This window comes from Pleurodeles waltl, chromosome 5, assembly GCF_031143425.1.
Source record: "Pleurodeles waltl isolate 20211129_DDA chromosome 5, aPleWal1.hap1.20221129, whole genome shotgun sequence".
In the NCBI taxonomy this organism is placed as follows: Eukaryota; Metazoa; Chordata; class Amphibia; order Caudata; family Salamandridae; genus Pleurodeles; species Pleurodeles waltl.
In genome coordinates, this window is record NC_090444.1 from 1,532,831,202 (window position 1) to 1,532,854,716 (window position 23,515).

General features: G+C 42.9%; 1 protein-coding gene across 1 annotated transcript in view; it reads right to left on the reverse strand.

The window, feature by feature from the left end:
* MYOM2 (myomesin 2) overlaps positions 1-23,515 on the reverse strand; it is a 571,331-nt gene that overhangs the window by 281,244 nt on the left and 266,572 nt on the right. The window contains exons 18-20 of the mRNA XM_069235814.1: positions 15,322-15,509; positions 6,319-6,445; positions 2,956-3,134 (exon numbers count right to left, since the gene is read on the reverse strand). Of these exons, the coding sequence (XP_069091915.1) occupies positions 2,956-3,134; positions 6,319-6,445; positions 15,322-15,509 (494 nt within the window). The remainder of the gene's footprint in view (positions 1-2,955; positions 3,135-6,318; positions 6,446-15,321; positions 15,510-23,515) is intronic.

Sequence of the window (23,515 nt, forward strand, 5' to 3'; positions counted from 1 at the left end):
TTGCTTTTTACCAGCCCACATGTCACAAAACTACATTCAAAGAAATCCTGACCAAGCCTAGGCATATCCGATTAGAAGTCTATGGGAATCCAGGGTGATATGGCTTGTGTGGATCACAGGCTGAGTTTCTTAACTTGAATGCCCTGCAAACGTCAATGTATGGATAAAGAAAAAGGCTATTTTCCCATACTTATGTGACAGACAACCAGTGCACATATGAAAGAATTAACACTGTAACAAAATAAAAATCTCTTTGACAATACAATGACTTCACACGGTCCAAGTATTGACTAGTTTCTGTTGCATATACGGTATTAGTGAGGTATCATTTTCATTGGGTGGTAAGAATGTCGTGGATCCCCACCGACTCCTGAATCTTCCCTCATAGAAAATTTATGTTTGTAGCCAATGTTGGAAGATTTTTAGTACATTCTGTGTAAAAATATGTAGTGGGATCCATGCAAGTAACACCATTATGGACTCCCCTGGGAGTCTAGGATTTAGAAAAGTATGGACTCAGTAGGTTTTCTCTGATGTTAACCATGCCGAGGCCAAAATACAGAACTTACCTATATCTCGAGAATGAGAGAATTTCAGACTGGTTTGAGACACTTTTTAAATCCTGAAAATGGCTTAATTCATTACCTTTTGTGGGTAATATCTTCCTTTAGAACATGCCACTTGTTGGAACTGGCCCTTGGGGAGGTTCATCCCCTGACTTTTTGCTTAATTCCTCCTATTTTTTCTGACCTCTCACTGTTGGCTCTAGGACTCTGAGAACTTTATCACTGCTGACCACTGTAAGGAACTGCCACTTGCTTGCATCCTCTTTGTGCTGGCCTGTTGCTGGGCCCTTTCACCTGTGGGCCTTTTCCCTGGACTTTGTCCCCCAGGGGCAGGGTTCTGTGGCCCCTGACTGCTGCATCCATTTCCAGCCCGAGGAGTGCTTTGTTTTGGCCCAGCACCTTGGAAAGCACTTTTTGCTGAAATTCACCCCTGCGACCTGGGCTTAGTATGATGCCCTAGCACTTTGAAAAGTGCGTTGCTGTGCCCCATTTTTACCGCAACAACCGGGGTCCTGAAATATCCTAGCATCGTAGACACGCTAATTTGGTGCCCCTGGGGCACAAGAAAACAGCGTAAAAAAGGAACTCGGAGCAAGCGTGCTCCTATTGGTGCCCCCGGGGCAAGGTTCGTTTAAAGGAGCACCCCCGGGGCACCAGAAGGCCCTGACATAGGGCCGATCATCGTCGCAGCCCAGGTGAGCTGCTTTCTCCTTGTCAGAAGAAGAGGGGGCAGGGAAGGAAGCCTCAGCAGAGGCTCCCTGCCCGCCGAAGTCCATCGTTGGAGTCCTGAGCACGGGCAGGGGAGGAGGAAGCCTCCCTTTGCCCCACCAGAGCCCCAAATGCATTTCTAAAAGAGAAAGGTCTTTGCCAGAGGCCCCCTGCACCGCCAATCTCATTTTGTGGCCCCTTGTGGGCTCTTGCAATTGTGTTGTGTCCACCCATATGTGGAAGGGCCAGTGGAGGCCTGGGGGGGCCCTAGCGATCTCAGGCCCCCAAGAGGGGCCGTTACAAATCGGAGGGGGTATGTGGTGCCCCCCCTCCTGGTCTAATTGTTTTCCTGGACTTCTGACCCCTCGTGAGGGCCGGTTGAGGCCTGGGGGGAACCCCAGCGATTGCAGGCCCTAGGAGGGGGCCCGTCATTAACACAGAGGGGGCGCGTGCCACCCCTCCCAACACCAGAACTAGTGTAAGGCCCCCGTTTGGCACAGAGGAGCGCCAGTGGCACCCATGTTTCATTCTACTGGCACTGAAGGGGACCTCATCGCAAACAGGTACTACTAAGAGGCATTATATATAGCATAATTTCTTTTTAGAGACTTTTTTGATTTATATGTTGGCTACCTGTTTTATGATGTTTCATATGTGTATGCAAATGTTCCTTTTATGGACATAACATGCTAATATGTTTTTCTGACTTGCCATACGTTTTATAATGTTCCTAACAATGGGTTTATGATATTTCTATGACAAGTGCATTGGTGTAATAACGTGATCCCTGACTACTGCTTATGTTGCAGAATACTAAGTAACCTGTGTGGTACATGCCACTCCGCTAGTTTTGCATAGGAACTAATGTGTAACATTCCTGCAATGGCTAAGGTAGCAGGATATTACTGATATGTGGTGTTTGGTCTAATATTTGCGTTGTGTACAATACAGTATATTTTCATATAACTAGGTGTTGTGTTTCTTTTGTGATGGGGATAGTGCATTATGTGTGTTGTGTGCATTGTGCAAATGCTATACACCTTGCCTCTGGGATAGTCCTGACTGCTCGTGCCAAGCAACCAAGGGGGTGAGCAGGGGTTATCTTGGACTTGTAACTCCCTTGCCCTGACTAGAGTGGGTGGATTTTGCCTGGCTTAGGTGCATACCCTAGTCAACCAGAAACCCCATTTTTAACACCACTATCCCCACTTTGGCTACTTCGTGGAAAGCTTTGGTCTGATCTGACAAGCAGAGATGAAGAAAATGTGGGGTACCATTGTTATAAAGAGAAATGTCTGAACACAGAATAGTAGAACATTTTATTATAAAATGAATGTCTATCTATGTTTTACTTTTAAATGCAAATTGTGTCATCCAATGATATGGCTAACCTCAAATCAAGAGATTTACAAATAACCATGTATCCATATTTAAAAAAATGCATAGATTTTCTTCATACCCATTTCTCATTCATTAGAGTTTATCATATGATTTGCCTCATTGTCAGTACTTAAGGGGTTAATGCAAGTTTATAGTGCAGTGCCTTATCATCCATGTGTTACTATTAAGCACAAATAAACCTGTCTGTCAGAACATATAAACCAATTTCAATCACATCAACCACACTCTCAAATTGTGCAAAAAACTGGGATGCAAATACACTAAACAATAAATCTGATACCTTCAAGTAGTGACTTGCAGTTGGTGTCTTGTTTACTGTGGTCCATTTTTCTGAATCCACCTCTTTGTAATCCACGAAATACCCTGTTACAGGGCTCTTGCCAGTGTAGACTGGAGGTTTCCACAGAATTACCAGTGATGTGTTTCTAACCTCACAGAATGTCAAATCATGGGAAGGACCTAAAGTAAATGGACAGAGTCATGTGTTACTCGTTCAATAGCTCTTGATGAAGTGCAGAGGAATATGTTCCATGCTGCTGAAGATTACCATGTGCAAGTTAACACGTTTAGTACGTATATAAATATACATCACGCCACGGACTTCAATAATGAGTCTTCATCACACAAACATGGATGAAGTGAAGATTTTTAATGGGCACAGTAAACCCAACACGTTTCGGGAAATTGAGTTTTCTTGTTCATGGGTAATTGACCATTCAACTCCCTCTTTTTTAAAATGCTAAGTGCAAACAAAAACCAAGTGACATTGAAAACGGACTGTATATCAAAGATATCCTGGCTTGGCAAAACCGTGTCGGTCATCTTTAAGCGGCTGTTCTAAATCAATCCATTTACAAAACACACTATTATAATTACATGATAGAGAAAATGTGAAGGACACTATGGCCCTCATTACGACTTTGACGGTCTTCGTAGAAGACCGCCAAAGCCGCGGAAGCCAGAAGACCGCCATTGCTGGTGTTCTTCTGACCACCATATTACCAGTACTGCAGGATTTCCACCGTAATTGGGGTGGAAATCCTGCAGTAGTAGTCTGGCAGTCGGAGGCCGTGGGGAGGTTCTGCCACCGGCTCACCCCATGAGTATAACTCCACCAGCCATATTATGAGCAATACTACTTCCTGCTTGTGTCCTGCTGGTGGGGCGGTACCTATGCTGGAAGCGCCCCTTCCCGTTCCCTGTCAGACTACCTTCTCCCTGGACCAGGTAAGGTGATCGTCTGACAAGGAAGAGGGTTGTGAGGGTGTGGGCTGTTGTGTGCGTGTGTGAGTGTGTGATGTCAGCGTGTGTGCATGCATGTGTGTATGCGAGTGTGAGTGTTGTTCTGAATGCGTGTTTGTATGCCTGTGTGTATGCAAAAGTGAGTGTTGTGAATGCATGTTTGTATGCGTGTGAGTGAATGCGTGTATGTAGGTGTAGGTGAATGAGTGTATGGGTGGTGGGTGTGAGTGTCTGTGTATGGGTGCATGTATGGAGGGAGGGTGAGGGCGCTGTGTTTGGAGGGGGGTTGCGGGCATTGGGATTGCGGGCATTGGGGTTGCTGGGGTTGGAGTCGTCTACCCGTGATGGGGAAGGAATTCCCTGTCACCGGTATCCTTTCTGCCAGGGTTTTCATGTCGGAGCTAGCACCGCAGAAACCCTGGTCGAAAGGCAGCTCCTAATACCGCTGGAGGTCTTCTGTGAGCCACTGGGTTGGAGATGATCATCTCTGGCCCAGCGGCTCTGACCATCATCGTGGTATGAGTGGAGATGTGGCGGGTTGTCAGAGGCCACACTCATAATGATCCGGTCTTCACCACCAGCCTGTTGGTGGTGGGACCACCGCATTTACCCTGGAGTGCGTTTCTAAAACGTGTGGGGTTGGCAGTGTTTCTTTGTTACATCCTAGCTATAAACATTCAAAATACACTACACAAGGATGCTGTTTTTGCCTGTTAATCTATACTGCAAAATGGAGACCAACATGTTGTTTTAAAAGTGATACATCAGATAATTAGATAGGGAAGTACCAGGAGGCAGGTTCCAGATCACAGCACAGAGTTCCTATAAATTAGCCAGTTACAGAAAATTAAGTATCCCTTGTAGTGTGTGTCAGCTCCCTTGAGATGGACGATTGGTGGTTATTCTGCTAATCTGATCGTTCATGGAACCTGAAATGGAGATAAATAGTAGATCTCAGTGAACCACGTTTTGCCTTAGTATTCCTGCTCCTGTCTCCATTTCCATAATACCTCCTCTCAAATAATAATCAGTGGTGTCAGAGACATTCTCTGCAGAGGAATATCAAGTGAGATGTGGTAATACCACCTATCTGCTCTACTAAAGAAGGTGAAATGCAGAAGGTGGCTAGAAGCCAGAGGGAACAACACCTTGTGCCAGGAAGCACAGCTCATAAATTAGTTTATACTTATTTGTATCTCAAAACATTATCCCTTGTAGAAAGAAGGCATGACTGCAGGTCCTTGGAGGTTGGGTACAATATAGGTAACAGTCCTGATCTGCTTCCCTCTTGTAGGTGAACTGCTGACAGTGAGGAGAGGCCAAAAGAGAGGTACACATTTTTACACACTGTTTCTAGGTGTCTTATAAACGAATTACTGATGTCTGTAGAATATTTAAGGTTCCCCAAGAGGTGGCAACTGTGAACTACTCCCCCTTTCCAAAGATTACCATTCCTAAAGGAACTCAGTTGTGGCAGTTGAAAAGAAGTACGACCTATGAGCATTCCTCCTTTCACGAGGATAATGATACATCTCTACAAAGATTCCTGGTTGGAAATTGTGACCTTGCCGCAAAGAGATCTTTATACAAGCAGCGGATTAATGGACAACATTTAGGTGTAACCGGAGGTCGCAGCGGCGACCCCTAGCTTGACCTTTGCGACTTCAGGTCTCAGAAGTGGCACATTCAGTATCGGGAACACAGTGGCAGTTCCCGGCACTTATGGATATCAGTTGAGGCTCCACTTCCTTTATTTTCTGTCTATTTTTTATTGCACTAATAGTGGATGATAATATATTATTCACTATTAGTGTAATAAAAATGGAGTAGTAAGTTGGAATATGTCTTTCTATGGCAGTTGAGGGAAGTAAAAAATGCTTTAAAAGGGATGTTGTGTGTCTGCTTGCGGGTAGAATGTGTTTATGCGAGAGAGTGTGCATAAGTGTGCTGTTGTGCGTATGTGTAAGTATGTTTGTGTGAGTGAAACTGCAGGTCAAAGGGCGTGTGACGTCACTCCCACTACCACTGGCATTTGGTGAACTGAAGTCCATGATTGGAATATTTGAGTATTATTAGCCTCTGCATAATAAAATCAGCGGCTAAACATGTGTGAAGCCAGGTCTTTGAGGATGACGTACAAATCTTGTAACAAAATAAAAAGAATAGGAAACTATAAATCGATATTCCTACTTCACAACTGTAACATGCTAAGCAAACAGCATGAAAATAAAGATAATTTACAATCCCAAATGATTACAACATTACGTGACAAAAATGGAAATAAATGTTGGAACATCAAAGAGCAATATTAAGAGAATTTTAGCACACAAACCGAACTTAAATAATACATTCAAGCTTCAGAAAAGCGTTTATGTTTTTTAATAAAATTAGTTATTCTCACCAGGTTCTGGCATTGTCCATGCTTCACATTTAAAATGTTCACTTGGATCAGAAGGCAGTCCCATACCAGCCAGATTGCAGGCAACGATTTTGAATTCATACCATGATCCTTGAGCCAGATCCTGGACCTACATAGGAAAATGTAGCAGGTAAAACAGAATGATTTTTAGTGATAGTAGACACAAGGTGAAACAAATGGGTTTGATTTATTGAAACATATTGACACACAAAGTTTTTCCAAGCAAACTTTCTCACAGATGGTAAGATCGCTCAGCAAGTTAAGTACTGCTGTCTTTTGGAGCTCTATCGAAGTATAATTGCACAGATTTAGAAGGGAGTTTTGCACCAGAAGTTTTAAAAACTTGGGGAGAGATTTATTATTATCTCGTGCAACGTAGTGCAAGCAGTATAAGATGCCGTGCTGTGTTGCATAAGAGGAAGACAGCAGGACAGATCCATCTTTACTACGATGGCACTGTTACTCTCTTCTTAACTGCTGGTGGATATTCTGGCCCTTTGAGCCACGCGCATTATTATGCACTATAATACAAAGGTGTGCCTGAGTTTACCATAGGTTTTGTACCAAAAGTGTACCCATACAGTTCCAAACACTTGACCTAGACATATTTTAAAAATGTTCTTTTCCACTTTGCAAATATACTCCTCAATATGGCACACATGCAAAGTTAGAAACTTCTGCAGAAATGTCTTTGCACCTACATCGAGAAGACATATTTTTGGTGCTAAGCACAGTGCACAAATCTATGTAGGTGAGGTTTTGTGCTACCTACGGCAATATGTCATCTTGACGCAAAATAGTGCAACTTCAGAAAATAAAGTTGACATATTTTTTAACTTGCAACGTGCAATTTTCCTACTTATTGTTACGGATATATACAATAGTGCCTAATGTTTTTTTTAAAGAGCTGCGAGCAAGCCTGCCATGCCGAAGGGGCTAAGGCGAGAGTGATTCTCCCCACAAAGAAAAAAATTAATGTAGTCAAAATGGGAGTCAAGTGTTGCATTTCACCACAAATATTTATTTGAAATTGTCTTAAAAGGTGTAGGCTTTGGAGAGTTCAAAAACAGCACTCATTTCAGTACCTGACGCTCTACAGAGTGAGGCCAGGTTTTACCAGTAGTATTTAGGAAGGTGCTCAACCCCCAGGATAATTTTTAAACAATATATTTTACAACACCATATCCTAATTTGAGTGGCAAAGGAATCACATGCTAATTAACTGGATATGTGATTTGACACTGCCTACTAAATATACAAGTAGATTGCATCTCCCTTCAAATTAGCATTTGCTGTTCCTGCCGCTTCTAAGTAGTTTGTTTGTCACATAACATGATGCAGAATGTATGGGTAAGCAAAGGGATGAGAAAATTAAAAAATGAACTGATGTCACAGTCAAGTGATCCATTGGGTTAAATAGATGTTATAGGTTCATAGAGGAGTCTAGACTCATTATATAGATTTAGGCCACGGATAGCCTCTATACATCATTATAAATAGATCATAAAATGCTTCTAAACCTACCATGCAATTTCTACCACACTATCAAGGGCATTCTCCCCGAAGCAGAGTTTATTTTAACATAAAACCTGTAGTATATGTTATACAGATCTTTATGAAATAACACCCAAATAATGTATTCATATACTAAATATACTGCTTTTATCCTAAAATGTCAGTGTATGAGTTTCAAGTTTTTAAATAGACACTCATTTACCCCTCAAACTCTAGTTTTCATTTTGATTACAACAAAAATAACTACTTTTGTCTTCCGCTATCATGTTCTTAAGATATATTAATTTGGCCACCTTTCATATTTAGTTAATAAACATGTATACTCCCTAATGCAAAAATCAAATTTTTATTTTCCCAGTCATAGTTATGATGTTCTCAGGTACCAGGTGAGAGAAATCTCCATCACATGCCCCGCGGATCCATCATGCACTTCAAATATCATAATGTAATCCTCCTCCTCCAATATGCCAAGCATGCCATGTTGTGCCCCATTCCTCATGTTCCAGACTACCCATGTTATGTCCTTGTTTCTACATATGACAGTCATTCTGTCATATGGCCTTTTACCCTTTATACCAGCCCTGTCATAATGTGCTCCTGCTCCCCATAAGTGCATAATGTCATTGTGTGCCTGTTTCAATCATATCACAGACATGCAATCATGTGCCCTTTCCTCAAATACAAGCTGTGCCATGGTGTATCCATTTCCCCATGGACCATTTAGGTAAGGTTGCCCCCCGATCTTTTGAGGGTCGAGTGTGCAAGCGATCTAGCCTTCTGTAATCTCTCTGTGGTCTTTTAGCCATGCCCACCACACGGCCATCAGTTTAATTTGTTCATAGGCTTGCCTTTCAATAATTGCTTGATTTTATTTGTGAAAGGCATGCATACGTCATGCCTTTTCTGATGTTTAGCCCTCCTCGAGCGCACCAGCCAACTATTGAAAACATACAAGGCTCTATGTTTTCAGCTTGGTTTCTGGACTAATTTAACTGTTTATTTCCTACACAGTGTGATCTCGCTGCAAATTTGCCAATATGTTTGACTGCGAGTGAACCTCTGTTTCATTTTGTCTGCTCCTTCAAACTCATGGCGTGGCACCTTAAATTGGGTCACTTATGTAAAACTATTACTTTTCATTTTCATTTTCTGTGGAAATAAAGTCCGGTTAGGAATTTTCATCGCTAATAGCTCTAAGTTGAGCAAATGCGAGACCCATTGCATTGCAAATGCTTGTTTATTTGGTTGCTCATAGGGTTGAATGTGCTGATCATAGATATCCATTGTTTGTTTTCCTCCCTTCCGTGTTTAGATGCTAAAAGGGATTCCCTAGGGCAGTACCATGCCCAGTTTATGGACTCTGTTTACTACCCACTTCGGATATCCTCTTTTCATCAATTTGTGATTTAATTCATCTGCTTCTTTAAAGTAGTGATCCCTGTAGGAAAGCATCTTCATATCCTCAATAATTATCCATAAGGGAAATTAATCTTACGTGCACAAGGATAGTCACTGCCATATCTCAGTACAGCATTAGTACCTCTTGGTTTCCTATATAATGCGGTATATACTCTACCATTCTTGTGTTTGATAAGGAGGTCCAGGTAATTGATAGAGTCCTTACTGTGGCTGAGCATAAACCTAAAGTCTAGACATTACATCTCCCATCTTAAAAACTCTTGAAGTTGATTCAAATAAAAAAATATATAAGGGGACATTGGTACGTGCTCGAAGAAACAAGTACCCATCCCTCGCTATTTGCATTTAAATGAAACAAAAATGTAAGAGGTTAGGACACATAAAGAACCCCAGTCCCAAAATTCTCTAAGGTATGAGGGCTTCCCTAAGATTATAAGACACTAAAAATGCAATACTTACCAGGCATGTCCATACACCATAAACTCAAAATTGTTGACCACAGGAACCAAAGAATACAAACTGAGGTTCTTTTTTAACTGTAACACAAAGAATGTGTTTTTGCCATTTATTTTGTACATTGTCCATGCAATCTATTGCATGTTGGTCAAACAATGCAAATAGTCAAACAAAAGGATTTGCCAAAACAGGAGTCATGTCTGGTGCCAAATAGAAGGGGCACCACTAGTGAAGTATTTTATGGATATGAATCACAGAGCTGATGACATATAGTGGCACATGCTTGAAGTGGTAAAAATGGACAGCGGTGATGGAGATCTGGTGACCAAAATAAATTAACAGGAGTATAGATGGATAGAACACTGAAAAGTATATTCCATATATCTTAAATGATGTGTAAGACCTGTGTTGTCTTTTTATATTGAGCTGATGTGCCCTCATTGAAGCATTTAGGATGCTACATTTTGTACACTGTACACATTGTGTTATCTTTATAATCTGTTAACAGCTTGCTATGCAGTTGTAGTGCCGACTGTTCCCACATACATTTGAGTATTGACTTCCGTTGATTTGCCACACCTTATGAGATACATATGCACAGTAGAGAACATAATGTGGGATTCCCTTTGGAAGATTGTGCTGTAATACTTGTTGCTGAGTGGTGCCTACAACTTTATTTGATTTCCATCACTACAGACAGACACTGTTTCTTCTATATGGCTCCAATTGTGTTAGCTTAGCATTGGTTCCTGACAATTCATCTGTGCAGGCATAATTGTTGACATTCAATTCAAACAAAGGATAGCTTCCTTTGGTCCCGTGGTGATGGATTCCCTCCCAAAATGGCAGCCAGTCCCATGAGTTGCGGCCTAGTCGACAACCCCCTGACTGGTTAATGTAGGTGTGTCCAGGGTTTGTGAGTAGTAAGTGCTAACCCTCATAGTCTGGATCTATGGAATAGAAGTAGTTTCTTCTTACAGTGTTACCTTTGTTATGGGTTATAGGAAATTAGCCTGATTTACCGGTAACTGAATCCCATACATTTGATACAAATTTGATCCTGGACATAATTATCAACAAACACTGTGATTTGGTAATCCCACTGACTCTTTGTTTTAGATTTGTCACACATCACAATATCTGCTTGGTACATGAGAGAGGTGTTAATTTGCAGATTCTGCTTTATTCATTCTGGGGCATGCGGCACAACCTCATGTAGTTTGCAGTCAAATTAAATCTGCGGCACACTATGTAATTATCCGGTACCACTTGGTTGTTTTGAATACTGGGTAATGACAATCTACTTTCACAACTTTACTAAGTAATTACACCACTGACAGTTACTGCCCACACATCTTGAGATACACTTTCTGATATCCATGGCGAAGGTATTTGATTTGGGAATGACCCGTTTGGACTTGCTAAGAGAGCACTCAGGCATTCACCACTGTTTTAGATATTGTCACATGCTGTATATCTGACAACATGTAAATCTCAAGTAGGAACCACAATAGTCGCGGTGAAGTCACAAGCAAACCCTAAATTAACCTGTGTCCAACCGTTGTGTAGCTTGGCACAAAACATTCAGGCTTAACTCAGAGGCAATGTGTAAAGTATTTGTAAAATTGAGCACATTTTAATAAATACAATAAGACCAAAACATCAAAAATCCAATCAGTAGATTTGGAGAAATGTACTTTTGAAGATTTAATTGAAAATAGTAGCTAAAAAGCACAGAGCACCAACTGTAGTTGTCTGATTGTGCTGGACCGGGGCAAAGTCACAAGTTCAGGCTAACCACGATGGAGTGCAGGCCAGCTACAGGGTTCCAGTTAGACCTGCTGAACAAGAGTATGTTAAATCCTGATTGCAGAGCATTGCATGGTCCTGCATCAATGATAGGTCACACAGCTGAGGTGATGCATTTGTCCCAGGAAACTGTCAGGCTGCGATGTTAGGCCCTTTGTCATCCTTGAGGAGGAGATTGACGAGGGAAGCTTGTGAAGCAAAATCCTACATCAAGGATACATTGCACATTGGCTGGTTCTGATGAGACAGGGGGGCTTGCACTGCAAAGTCCTGTGTCGCTGTCAAGGCTGCTGTTGATAAGATTTGCGATGCAGGGCATGTGTCACGCAGTGTCATGCAGTGGGGGTTCTGGTGAGTCTGTGAGATTGAATTCAGAGTCCTGCTGCTTTAAGAATCCTCGCAGCAGAGCTGATGCATTGGTTCTGCTTGGGGTTGCACCACACATCAAAGGAGATGCTTCAGTTCTGTTGGATCCACAGACAGCTGGCAGAACACCTTCACACCCACTTCCAAGGGTTCAGGGCTGGGGTAGGACTCACATTTGCAGATTCCAGGTGCCGGTTTCAAGAGGCTAGCCCTTGGAGTCACTGTGGTGGTCCTGGGCTCAAGTTATATGTCCAGTCCCTCTCACCAAGGCAAGAGGGCAGCAGGTCAGCACAGCAGACAGCTGACCTTCAGGGCATCAGTCAAGCAGAGTGGCAGACTTTCTAGCAGCATAACAGTCCTTTCTGGCAGAATCTTTCACAGGTCCAGAAGTATACTGAAGAGATGGTGTATGAGGTTCATTTACACTTGGTTCCCCCTTTAAATTGGGTGAAGCTTCTAGAGGTTCCCCTTTGAAGTGCACAGGTCTCCTTCCTCCCCTCCCAGGCTAAAGACTAACTACAGGGGGTATGCAATCTTTTGTGTGAAGGCAGGACATAGCCTATTCAGGCACCCCTCTACCCTGCCAGTAATTGCGCACCCAGGTATACCTCAGTTTTCTATTGCCTATGTCTGTCTAAGAGGTATACACAAAAACTAACTGCCAACTACACCTAGTACTGTGACCCAGAGACAGGCTGCAAGTACTGAATGGCAAAGGCAGGATTATGCCAACTTTGTAAAGGTGGAATTTCCAAAATTGTAATAAAAAATCCACTTCACCATAAAAGAGGATTATTTCAGACAATGACAAAGACACCAGACATGCACTGTTTACCTGATCCCACCTGGAAGTTACAGTTTATTAAATGTAATAAGGTAACTTCAATGTTATCTTATGGGAGAAGCGGGCCTAGCAGTACTGAAAAATAATTTAAGGGTCTCTCACTACCAGGAAATGTACATCTTAAACTACAAGCCCTACTTTTTTTTAATACATTGCATCCAACCCCATGGGCTGTGTAGGGCCAACCCTTGGGTGGCTTATATGTATTAAAATGGAAGGCTTGGGCCTGGCAAAAGGTTTATTTTACCAAGTCAAAACAGCAGTTTGCAACTGCACACACAGGCTGCAAGGGCAGGCCTGGGACATGTTTTAGAGGGCTACTGATGTGTGTGACATGAACAGTGATACAGGCCCGCTATTAGCATTCAATTTACTTGTAGTACCACTTTACTAAGGACTTATAAGTACATTAAATATGTCAATTGGACGCCATCCCTACCATGTTTAGAAGAGAGACCACAAGCACTTTAGCACTGGTTAGCAGTGGTAAAGTTCACAGAGTCCTAAGGCCAACCCAAACGAGATCAGAAAAAGATGGAGAAGGCAACACATTAGGGAGCAGACCACCCTAAGGCTGATTAGTCTCACAGTTACCTTATACATTTTCACGACTGGCCTCTGGAATAGTACGCTAAGTCACAACAAACACGCAGTACATATATGTTTTCTCCTTCTGAATGGGCCTCTTGTTCTCTCTTGTAGGCAATCCAAACAACTTGTCCTGATGAGTCCCTACAAATAGTCTCAGGGTGGAAACATCGACAGAAGAATTCCCTGGCCTAGAGCTTCTATATTGTTAGAAGATGAAACTGTGAATTTGAACAGGATCTTACTTGATTGCATAAAAGGGCAGGGGATTACCACACAAAGCTGCTTTTTCATTTGTAGATCACCATGTTATCACTTACGCTGAAGTGCATTGTCTACACTTTTTGTCACTATACAACAATTGTATGTTCTGTGCCTACTTCAAATTGAAATGTATAAGTAAATGACTAAATGTTCTTTGAAGAAGACCCACATATTGTATTACTCACAACCATGAAATGGATAGATTGATTCAGGGTATTATTGAATGAAGTATGAATGTTTCCGGTGTCTGAAAAAGAGTCCCATGGGAACACTGTGTTGATATTATTGATATATCCATGTCCTGTTGGGCGTATTGGCTTGGTCTTTGTTATCTTACATACATTCATAATGTGGAGTGCTGCATGTTGGGACTATTCCCTAGACCAAAGTGTAAAAAGGTGGCATCTAGGTTACTTGGTCTGGCTTTGTTGATGGCAAAAAGGGCAATTACCCTACAATGGAAAGAGGGTAACCTCTCCATCTCACTATGTGAAGAAAAATTTTAATATACTGGGCAGAGGTGGAAAACCTTGCTTTGTGTATGGAAGAAAGGAGAAGTTTGCAGAAACAACCCACTGCACAGCAATGGGATGATATTGTCCTGCTATAAAAAGAGAATGGCAAAGAACGTAATAAACCGCCCTGAGACCCTTGGCACACACCAACAAAATATTGATTGTTGACATCTAAGAACTGCAACGAACTTAGCCAAATGCTTCCTAAGGTCATGACTGTGACTTGATAATTGAGCTATTATTAGTGGTGTAATTGTAGGAACATTCCCCAATAACAGAAATGCAGCTGCTTATGCAAATGTAAAGCACTTCCAGAGCGCCGCTTAATAATACCGTTATAATAGTTGATACAATTGCTGGAAAACACTGCCTAGTTTGCGCATATCCTGTGGTTGCATTGACACTATGTTATATTACGAGCATGTAGTGTGTCTCCAATGTGCAAATGCTACTGAAGTATTACACTACCAATCTGTGCTATTTGTAAACTAATAAAGCAAAAATAACAAAAAAATCAATAAAGTGCAGTATAAAAAATACTACCACTGAGTGGTTTCACATTTATATCCGTCAACTCAGAGGAATAAAGGGCTGTCCTAATGTTTGTAATACTTTTCCTTCACATGACAACCACTCCCTTATATGACTGCTTCCCTTACTTGCTAGCTTTGGTACCCCGATGTGCTCCTGTATCACTCACATCACATACTCAACAAAACTAATGCAAACACTAACGAATGCACATATAAGGCTCTTTCTATCGCTCTCTCTCTCTCACACACATGCACACACACACAAACACAAGGAGTGTTTCACTCATTACTGTCAATAAAGGGAAAAACTGTATCTATCACCGAACCACCCGGCGTTTGCAGGTACACTCTTTATGTCGAGGTGAGCAGCAGCTTTATCCCCCTTACGCCAACACTTACAACGTAATCACGTAAGGGGTATCAAGAAAGCTGAATGCACTCACTAGTTTCATTATATCACCTTGGTTACTGTCTCTGGGAGCTCTCAAAGCTGGCGAGATTCTGAACGCTGCCAGATGCCACCTGATAGCTGTCATGCAATAGGGCTTAGAGTTATATTTTTTTAAACAGAACTCCCATATCATCTACAGATGAACATCTGAAATATAGACATTATTTCTGTTAACTATAATACAAAGGCAAGAGTAAAATAATAAGCATTAGCAAGAATACAGACCGTAAAAAGTCTCTCTTTAATTAGGCTAGTATTGACTTCGTGCCAGTTAATATGGTCGACTTCTCGTTTGTCAATATAGTAGCCATCAATTTTAGATCCACCGCTGAATTTCGGCACCTTCCAGCCAAGTGTCATTGAATGGCCATCACAGTTAAGAAGATTTATACCATAAGGATGCGAAGGGCTGGCTGCAGAAAAGAAAAAACAGTTTTATTAAAAGCTGCAACAACTTTTAAACAGTAGTGTTAAATGATGACAGAGTTGCCTTGTTATTGCGACGAAGACGGTAGGCCTTCCCCTTCCCTTCCCTACTCTTTCAAACCACCCTATCGCCCTCTCCCCCCCACTTGCATACCTTTATTGCCTGCGCTGTACATTCGGTAAAGGTTTGGGGTAAAGCAAAATTGAATCACAGTGCATCCGTTCTCTTTTGGCATAGCTGTACGCCTTTAAATATATTTTAGTGCACAGACTTCAATACAGTCATGTACTTCCAATATGCACAGTGGTCCTACACGCTTGATGTCTTCAATTGCGGAGGCACTTCTCAAAAGTTCTAGGCTTCTTAACCTCTTAGCTGCTGGGCCTTTCCCCCCCCAGTGCTGAGCCCTTTTTTGGCTATTTGGGGTATTTCGTGCTTAGGCCTTCATAACTTTTTGTCCACATAAGCTATCCACGCCAAATTTGCGTCCTTTTTTTCCAACATCCTAGGAATTCTAATGGTACCCAGAGTTTGTGGTTTCCCCTGGAGGAGACCAAGAAATTACCCAAAATACAGTGAAAATTTAATTTTTTCCCAAAAAATGGGAAAAAAGGGTTGCCGAAGAAGGCTTGTGGTTTTTTCCCTAAAAATGCCATCAACAAAGGGTTTCTGGTGCTGAAATCACCATCTTCCCACATTTCAGAATGGGCAGACTTGAATCAGAAAACCACATTTTTCAACACAAATTTGGAATTTTACTGGGACATACCCCATTTTTACTATTTTTGGTGCTTTCAGCCTCCTTCCAGTTAGTGACAGGAATGGGTGTGAAACCAATGCTGGATCCCGGAAAGCTAAACATTTCTGAAAACTGTCATTTGTGTAGATCCTACAAAGTTTTCCTACAGAAAATAACAGCTGAAATAAAAAAATATTGAAATTGAGCTGAAAACAACAGCCATTTTTCTTTATGTTTTACTCTGTAACTTTTTCCTGCGATGTCAGATTTTTGAAAGCAATATACCGGTATGTCTGGTGGACTCTTCTGGTTGCGGGGATATAAATGGCTTGTAGGTTCATCAAGAACCCTAGGTACCCAGAGCCCATAAATGAGCTGCACCCTGCAGTTGGTTTTCATTCTATACTGGGTATACAGCAATTCATTTGCTGAAATATGAAGAGTGAAAAATAGGTATCAAGAAAACCTTTGCATTTCCAAAATGGGCTCAAGATAGGGTTTTGAGGAGCAGTGGTTATTTGCACATCACTGAATTCCGGGGTGCCCATACTAGCATGTGAATTGCAGGGCATTTCTCAAATAGATGTCTTTTTTACACACTCTCTTATATTTGGAAGGAAAAAATGTAGAGAAAGATAAGGGGCAATAACACTTGTTTTGGTATTCTATGTTCCCCCAAGTCTCCCGATAAAAATGATACCTCACTTGTGTGGGTAGGCCTAGCGCCCGCGACAGGAAATGCCCCAAAACACAACGTGAACACATCCCATTTTTTTGACAGAAAACAGAGCTGTTTTTTGCAAAGTGCCTAGCTGTGGATTTTGGTCTCTAGCTCAGCCGGCACCTAGGGAAACCTACCAAATCTGTGCATTTTTTAAAACTAGAGACCTAGGGGAATCCAAGATGGGGTGACTTGTGGGGCTCTGATCAGGTTCTGTTACCCAGAATTCTTTGCAAACCTCAAAACGTGGCTAAAAAAACATGTTTTCCTCACATTTCAGTGACAGAAATTTCTGGAATCTGTGAGGAGCCATAAATTTCCTTCCACCCAGTGTTCCCCCAAGTCTCCCGATAAAAATGATACCTCATTTGTGTGGGTAGGCCTAGCGCCCTCAACAGGAAATGCCCCAAAACACAACATGGACACATCCCATTTTTTGACAGAAAACAGAGCTGTTTTTTGCAAAGTGCCTACCTGTAGATTTTGGCCTCTAGCTCAGCCAGCAACTAGGGAAACCTACCAAACCTGTGCATTTTTGAAACCTAGAGACCTAGGGGAATCCAAGATGGGGTGACTTGTGGAGCTCTGACCAGGTTCTGTTACCCAGAATCCTTTGCAACCATCAAAATTAGGCCAAAAAAACACTTTTTCCTCTCATTTCGGTGACAGAAAGTTCTGGAATCTGAGAGGAGCCACAAATTTCCTTCCACCCAGCATTCCCCCAAGTCTCCCGATAAAAATGGTACCTCACTTGTGTGGGTAGGTCTGGTGCCCGCGACAGGAATAGATCACACAACGGTCAATGTTGGTCCTTACATGAGGCAGCTGTTGACCCTGAGGTGATCCATTCCTGACGCAGGCACTAGGTGTAGGCACTCAAGTGGGGTAGTGTTTTTATCAGGACAGGTGAGGAATCACTGGGTGGCAGGAATTTTGTGGATCCCAGCATATTCCTGTAGTTTGTGTGACAGAAATGCAAGAAAAATAGAGTTTTCATTCAACATTTCAGCTTTGCAGGGTATTCTGGGTAAGAAAACTTTGAGGAATCCACAGAAGTCACACCTCTGTGGACTCCCGCGAATGTCTAGTTTCCAGAAATGTTTGGGTTTAGTGTGTTTCTCTATATGGCCGCCGAACCCAGGACCAAAAACACAGATGCCTGCCTTACAAAACCAGTTTGTTTTGCGATAGATAATTTTGATGTCTCCACAATACGATTTGAGCGGTGGAATTTGGGGCTGAACTAAATTGGGGAGCTCACAAGAGAGCACTCTCTCTCTCTCCCTCTGCTTGCCGCCGCATTCACCTGCTCTCTGGGTTGGGCTAACCCACTATTACCCAGTTGCACAGACTGCTTGCGAAGGGACAGCAGGACTGTCCTCATCACCTCCCTCATAATTTACTGGAAGAGGAGTTATCGAATGGGACTCCTCCAATTGAAAAATCACTCCCAGAGTCTGCGCCATTGTCCTATCCCTCAGATGCTGTCTCAGTATCTGATGTCTCAGTCTCTGATCCTATGTCAGAGCTGTCCTCTATAACCCGAGTGCCGGCAGCAGTCATCCATCAAGATGCCATCTCTGCTATTGGCTAAACTGTTGCTCTAAAACACTAGCCTATGTAGACAGTCACAAAATCAATGGTGTGTGTGAGATACGTGCAACAGTAGAGGCCACCTTACCTGCGCTTCTTCCCTCAATCAGCACGTTCTTTTAAGACACTCAAAAAACACCTTGTCACATACCATTCGTCACAGTCTTTAGCACCTCCTGCGCCCAGTCCAACAATCATTATTGGTGCTCCCACTCCCTCCTCCTTGGATTCCCTCATTACCACCCAGCAAAAGCGCCCTTCATCTCTCCATAGTCGCCCTGCACATACATTTCATTTGTATTATAGCGCAGGTAATGGATGACTTTACTAATGTACTCAGCTATTGACATAAAATACAGATTTGCTCTTTGCAGTAGGCATATAAACCTTCTGCGCTTCTTTATGGCACTAAAACTGCCACTAGACAAAAGATCTATCTATAGATGTATCCATGTACATAGCTATATCTACATATATAGATCTATATATATATATATATAGATTTATTTTTTGTTGTTGTTGTATGCTTATGCTCTTTCTGCTTTTAAATTTGTCACTATAGGATAGTGACTTCATTTACCAATTTCAATTGGAATACTGGACCCCCCTACTAAGTCCCCAGTATATGGTACCTGGGATCCTAGATCCAGGAGATCCTTATGGGCAGCAGCATTTATTTTGCCACCCATGAGGAGCTCAGACAAACCCTTTCACAGTACTGCCACTGCAGCCTGCGTGACATAACGCACATGTTATTTCACAGCCCTTTTCACTGCACTTAAGTAACTTATAAGTCACCTATATGTCTAACCTTCACTTGCTGAAGGGTAGGTGCAAAGTTACTAAGTGTGAGAGCACCCTTGCACTAGCAAAGGTGCTCCCACATAGTTCTGGGCCATTTCCCGGGACTTTGTGAGTGCGGGGACGCCATTACACGCGTGCACTACATATAGGTCAATACCTATATGTAGCTTCACAATGGTAACTCCGAATATTGCCATGTAAGGTGTCTAAGATCATGGAATTGTCCCCCATTCCAAATCTGGTATTGGGGAGCCAATTCCATGCATTCTGGGGCTTCCACTATGGACCCCCAATACTGCCAAACCAGATCCCTGAGGCTTGCACTGAAGCTACAGCTGCTGCCACCTCACAGACAGGGTTCTGCTCCCCTGGGGGTCTGAGCAGCTCAGTCCCAGGAAGGCAGAACAAAGCATTTCCTTTGGGAGCAGGGCGTTACACCCTCACCCTTTGGAAATAGGTGTTACAGGGTGGGGAGGGGCAGCCTCCCCCAGCCTCTGGAAATTCTTTGAAGGGCACAGAGGGTGTCCTCCTTGCATAAACCAGTTTAAAACAGTTCAGGGACCCCTTGTTCCTGCTCTGGTGTGAAAATGGACAAAGGAAAGGAGAGTGACCACTCCCCTGTCCATTACCACCTCAGGGGTGGTGTCCAGAGCTCCTCCAGTGTGTCCCAGACTTCAGCCATCTTGCTTTGCAAGGTGTGAGGGCACTCTGGAGGGCTCTGAGTGGCCAGTACCAGCAGGTGACGTCAGAGACCCCACCTGATAGGTTCTTACCTAATAAGGTAGTTAATCGCCCTCTTGGGGCTATTTAAGGTCTCTCCTGTGGGTTCTCTTCAGATTCTACTTGCAAGTTTCCAGCAGGAATCCTCTGCAACTACTACTTCATCCTCTGACCCCGGATAAACCGCAGCCTGCTCCAGGAACCACTGTATCAGCAATAAGGTATCCACAAGGGATACTTTTCTTCTGCAACTTCAGCTCCAGCCAGCAACTGCAACAGTTTCATTGGTGTGCACGCTCTGAGGACTCCCTGTCTTCACCCTGCACCACAAGGACAAAGAAATCTGCCAGGGGGTGATGGAGTCACTCACCTACTCACTCAGGCGCCTTCTAAGTCGACGACTGGTTCTCTTGGACTCCTCTCCTGGTGACGAGCATGCTCCTTGGAACACAGAGGGTGGATCCCATCAAAACAGACTGTCCTGAGGTACTGCTGTTGCAATTTGGAGGAGGTCAGACTTTGCCTTCCCACAGAATGACAGTACCGCTGTGCACCACGTCTTCTTCACCTCCGAAGGCTTCTGTGCACTATTTGCAAAATTCCTTCATGCACAGCCTGGACGAAGTCCCCAGCACTCTATCCTGTGATGCTCAACTCGCTGAGTTGGTCTCCAGTGGCGTGGGACCTTCTTTTGTAGTGCTGCACCAACTGCATTTTGCACTCCCTTTGTCCCTGTGTCCTGGAAAACCCATGGGTGCTATCTGGTGCTCTGAGGGCTCTCTGAAGTGCTGATAGCCCCCTCTTACTCTTCACACAAAGTTGAGGCCCCCAGGTCCCTCCTGGGTCCAGATAGCGCCTAGTTGATGCAAAACACGACTTTGACGGAACCAAGGCTTGTTGTAGGAATCCAGCACCAAAACTTGCCTGTATACATCTTCTCGACGTGGGACCTCCTTTGCATCACGCAGGAACCCACTGGCATCTTCCTAGGGTGCATTTCTGCAATCTTCATCCAACCGGGGACTCTTCTTTTGCACACTCCTCTGGGTTGGCAAGGGCTCCTGTCCTTCCTGGAACTTCTTTCGCCTTCTAGACCTGGTCTCCTTCTTTTGCAGGCCTTCAGGTCCAGAAATCCATTGTTTGTTGTTTGTTCTTGCAATAATTCCAGTCACGAGGTGTAGTGTGCCCTAAGGAAACTTGCAGTACTTTACTCCTGCTTTTCTGGGATCTGGGGTGGGGTGATTCGCATTCCACTTTCTTAGTATTCTGTTGCCCCTAGACCTATTTTCTCCCATTGCATTCTATAGCATTTCCTATTGTTTGCACTGCCCAATGACTAATTACTTGCCTTATTTTGGTGTCTACTGTATATTTTGTGTATAATACTTACCTCCAGAAGGAGTATTCCCTCTAAGATATTTTTGGTACTGTGTCACCCAAATAAACTGCCTTTATTTTTTATAAGTATTGTCTTTATTTGTTTATAAGTACTGTGTAACTATAAGAGGTATTGCAGGAGCTTTGCATGTCTCCTAGTTCAGACTAAGCTGCTCTGCTATAGCTACCTCTTTCAGCCTAAGCAGCTAGAACACTACTGCATTTCACTAATAAGGGATAACTGGACCGGGTGTATGGTGTAAGTACCCAAGGTACTCACTACAAACCAGGCCAGCCTCCTACACTGATCCCTGATTCTTTCATACAATAAGGAGCCAAACTTGCATGAGGATGCTAAATGTCTATGTTCTGTATCATACATTTCTGCAGAGTCCCCTTCAATTTAAACCCTCTTTCCAAAATAGTAGTGTTCAAGGATTGTGCGCTCTTTTGGTTAACAGTGCAAGACTAGATTCATTATGTGTGTCTAGTACATATTTTGATCTACAGCTTCATTGTCTGGCACATCTGGAAGGTGATCAAAGACTTCCTGTCCTCAGGATGAAGTTAGTGAAGCAAAAGTTCTGTTCTTCTATCTACACCATATGTGGTGCCACAAACCCTAGCAAATCGTTCAAATACTTTTTTCCACATATTTCACTTGATGGATGGTACTCCAGGACTAGACAGGAAAAATGGAGGTGCAGTGACATTCCGCATTGTAACAGAGGTGTTCATATAAGAAAAGGGGTATACACTAAAATATGCTACTACAATTGTAATATCATACCATAAGAACTGCATTTCTCAATATTCAGGAATTGTAATGTTTACACAGAAAAATGTCAAGAAACGTAAATTATACTACATTTGCAATGTGTGTATATCACAGTTAGTGCTTTGATAGTCTATGATACGCTTACAGAATGTATGCGTATCACTGTCAAGATTTTGTAACTATAAAATCTTCTATGTCAATAAAATGTGTGTATAACTAATACACCTCAATAGAGCGTGACCCCAAGCATGATATCTACTAAGGAACTTCTAAATTTCCTTTACGTTTGAGTGCATTACCAACACTTCAGAAATAACTAAACACACTTGTATATTGTGTGCGCATCACAGCAGACGTATGCGCCATCAACAGGCTTATTCTGAGAAAGCGGTACTGTCAAAGTGGTAAAGGTGTGCCTGTCACCCAGACTTCGACAATGCAGGCAAACATGGTTAAGTTGTGCCTGTCATCAAGATCATTGTGCCATTAATGAATCCTAATGGGGAACATCCAAAGTATTTATAATGGCCACTCCAGCGTCACAATGCATCAATTTCTATGATACATGGAGCTTGTCAGATACACTAAGGCCCTCATTACGACACTGGCAGACAGTGATATTATGGAGAAAAGTACTGCCAACAGGCTGGCAGCACTTTTCCCCACAATATGACATTGGCGGTTTGGCTCAAGCCAAACCGCCAATGTACCACTCCGTCCGCCACGGTGGTAACAGCCACCAGGCTGGAGACTTCAGTCTCCAGTCAGGTGGCCATCACTAGCCCGCCCACGGGATTATGACCCTGCCTACCGCCATGGTTTTCGAGCCCTCCCTACTGCTACGAAAACTATGGCGGTAGCCACTATCAGTGACAGGAAATTCCTTCCCTGTCACTGATAAGGATCTTCCCCGACCCCTGAGAGGTGTATGATGGTTTATTAAGACATATGATTTAGGAGAAACATCCCAGACATCTTCATCAGCCAAGCACCGGTTCTCATTTCAAAACATAACATTCTTATTAGAACAAACCCACTTAGAAGTTTTAGTGAAATGTGATACGTCACATTCCACATAGACTCATTTCAGCACCAAGTTACCACAGGGAATTTTTCTGTTTTTAGATAGGCCACAAACTGGTGGCTAATGCTGACATAAGGGAAGAATCCTTAACTGATGAGGTCTCCCATTTCACTACAGGGGATGGAGTTCATGACGCTAGCATGAATCACACAATTGCAGGTGGTCTTTTCAGGAGT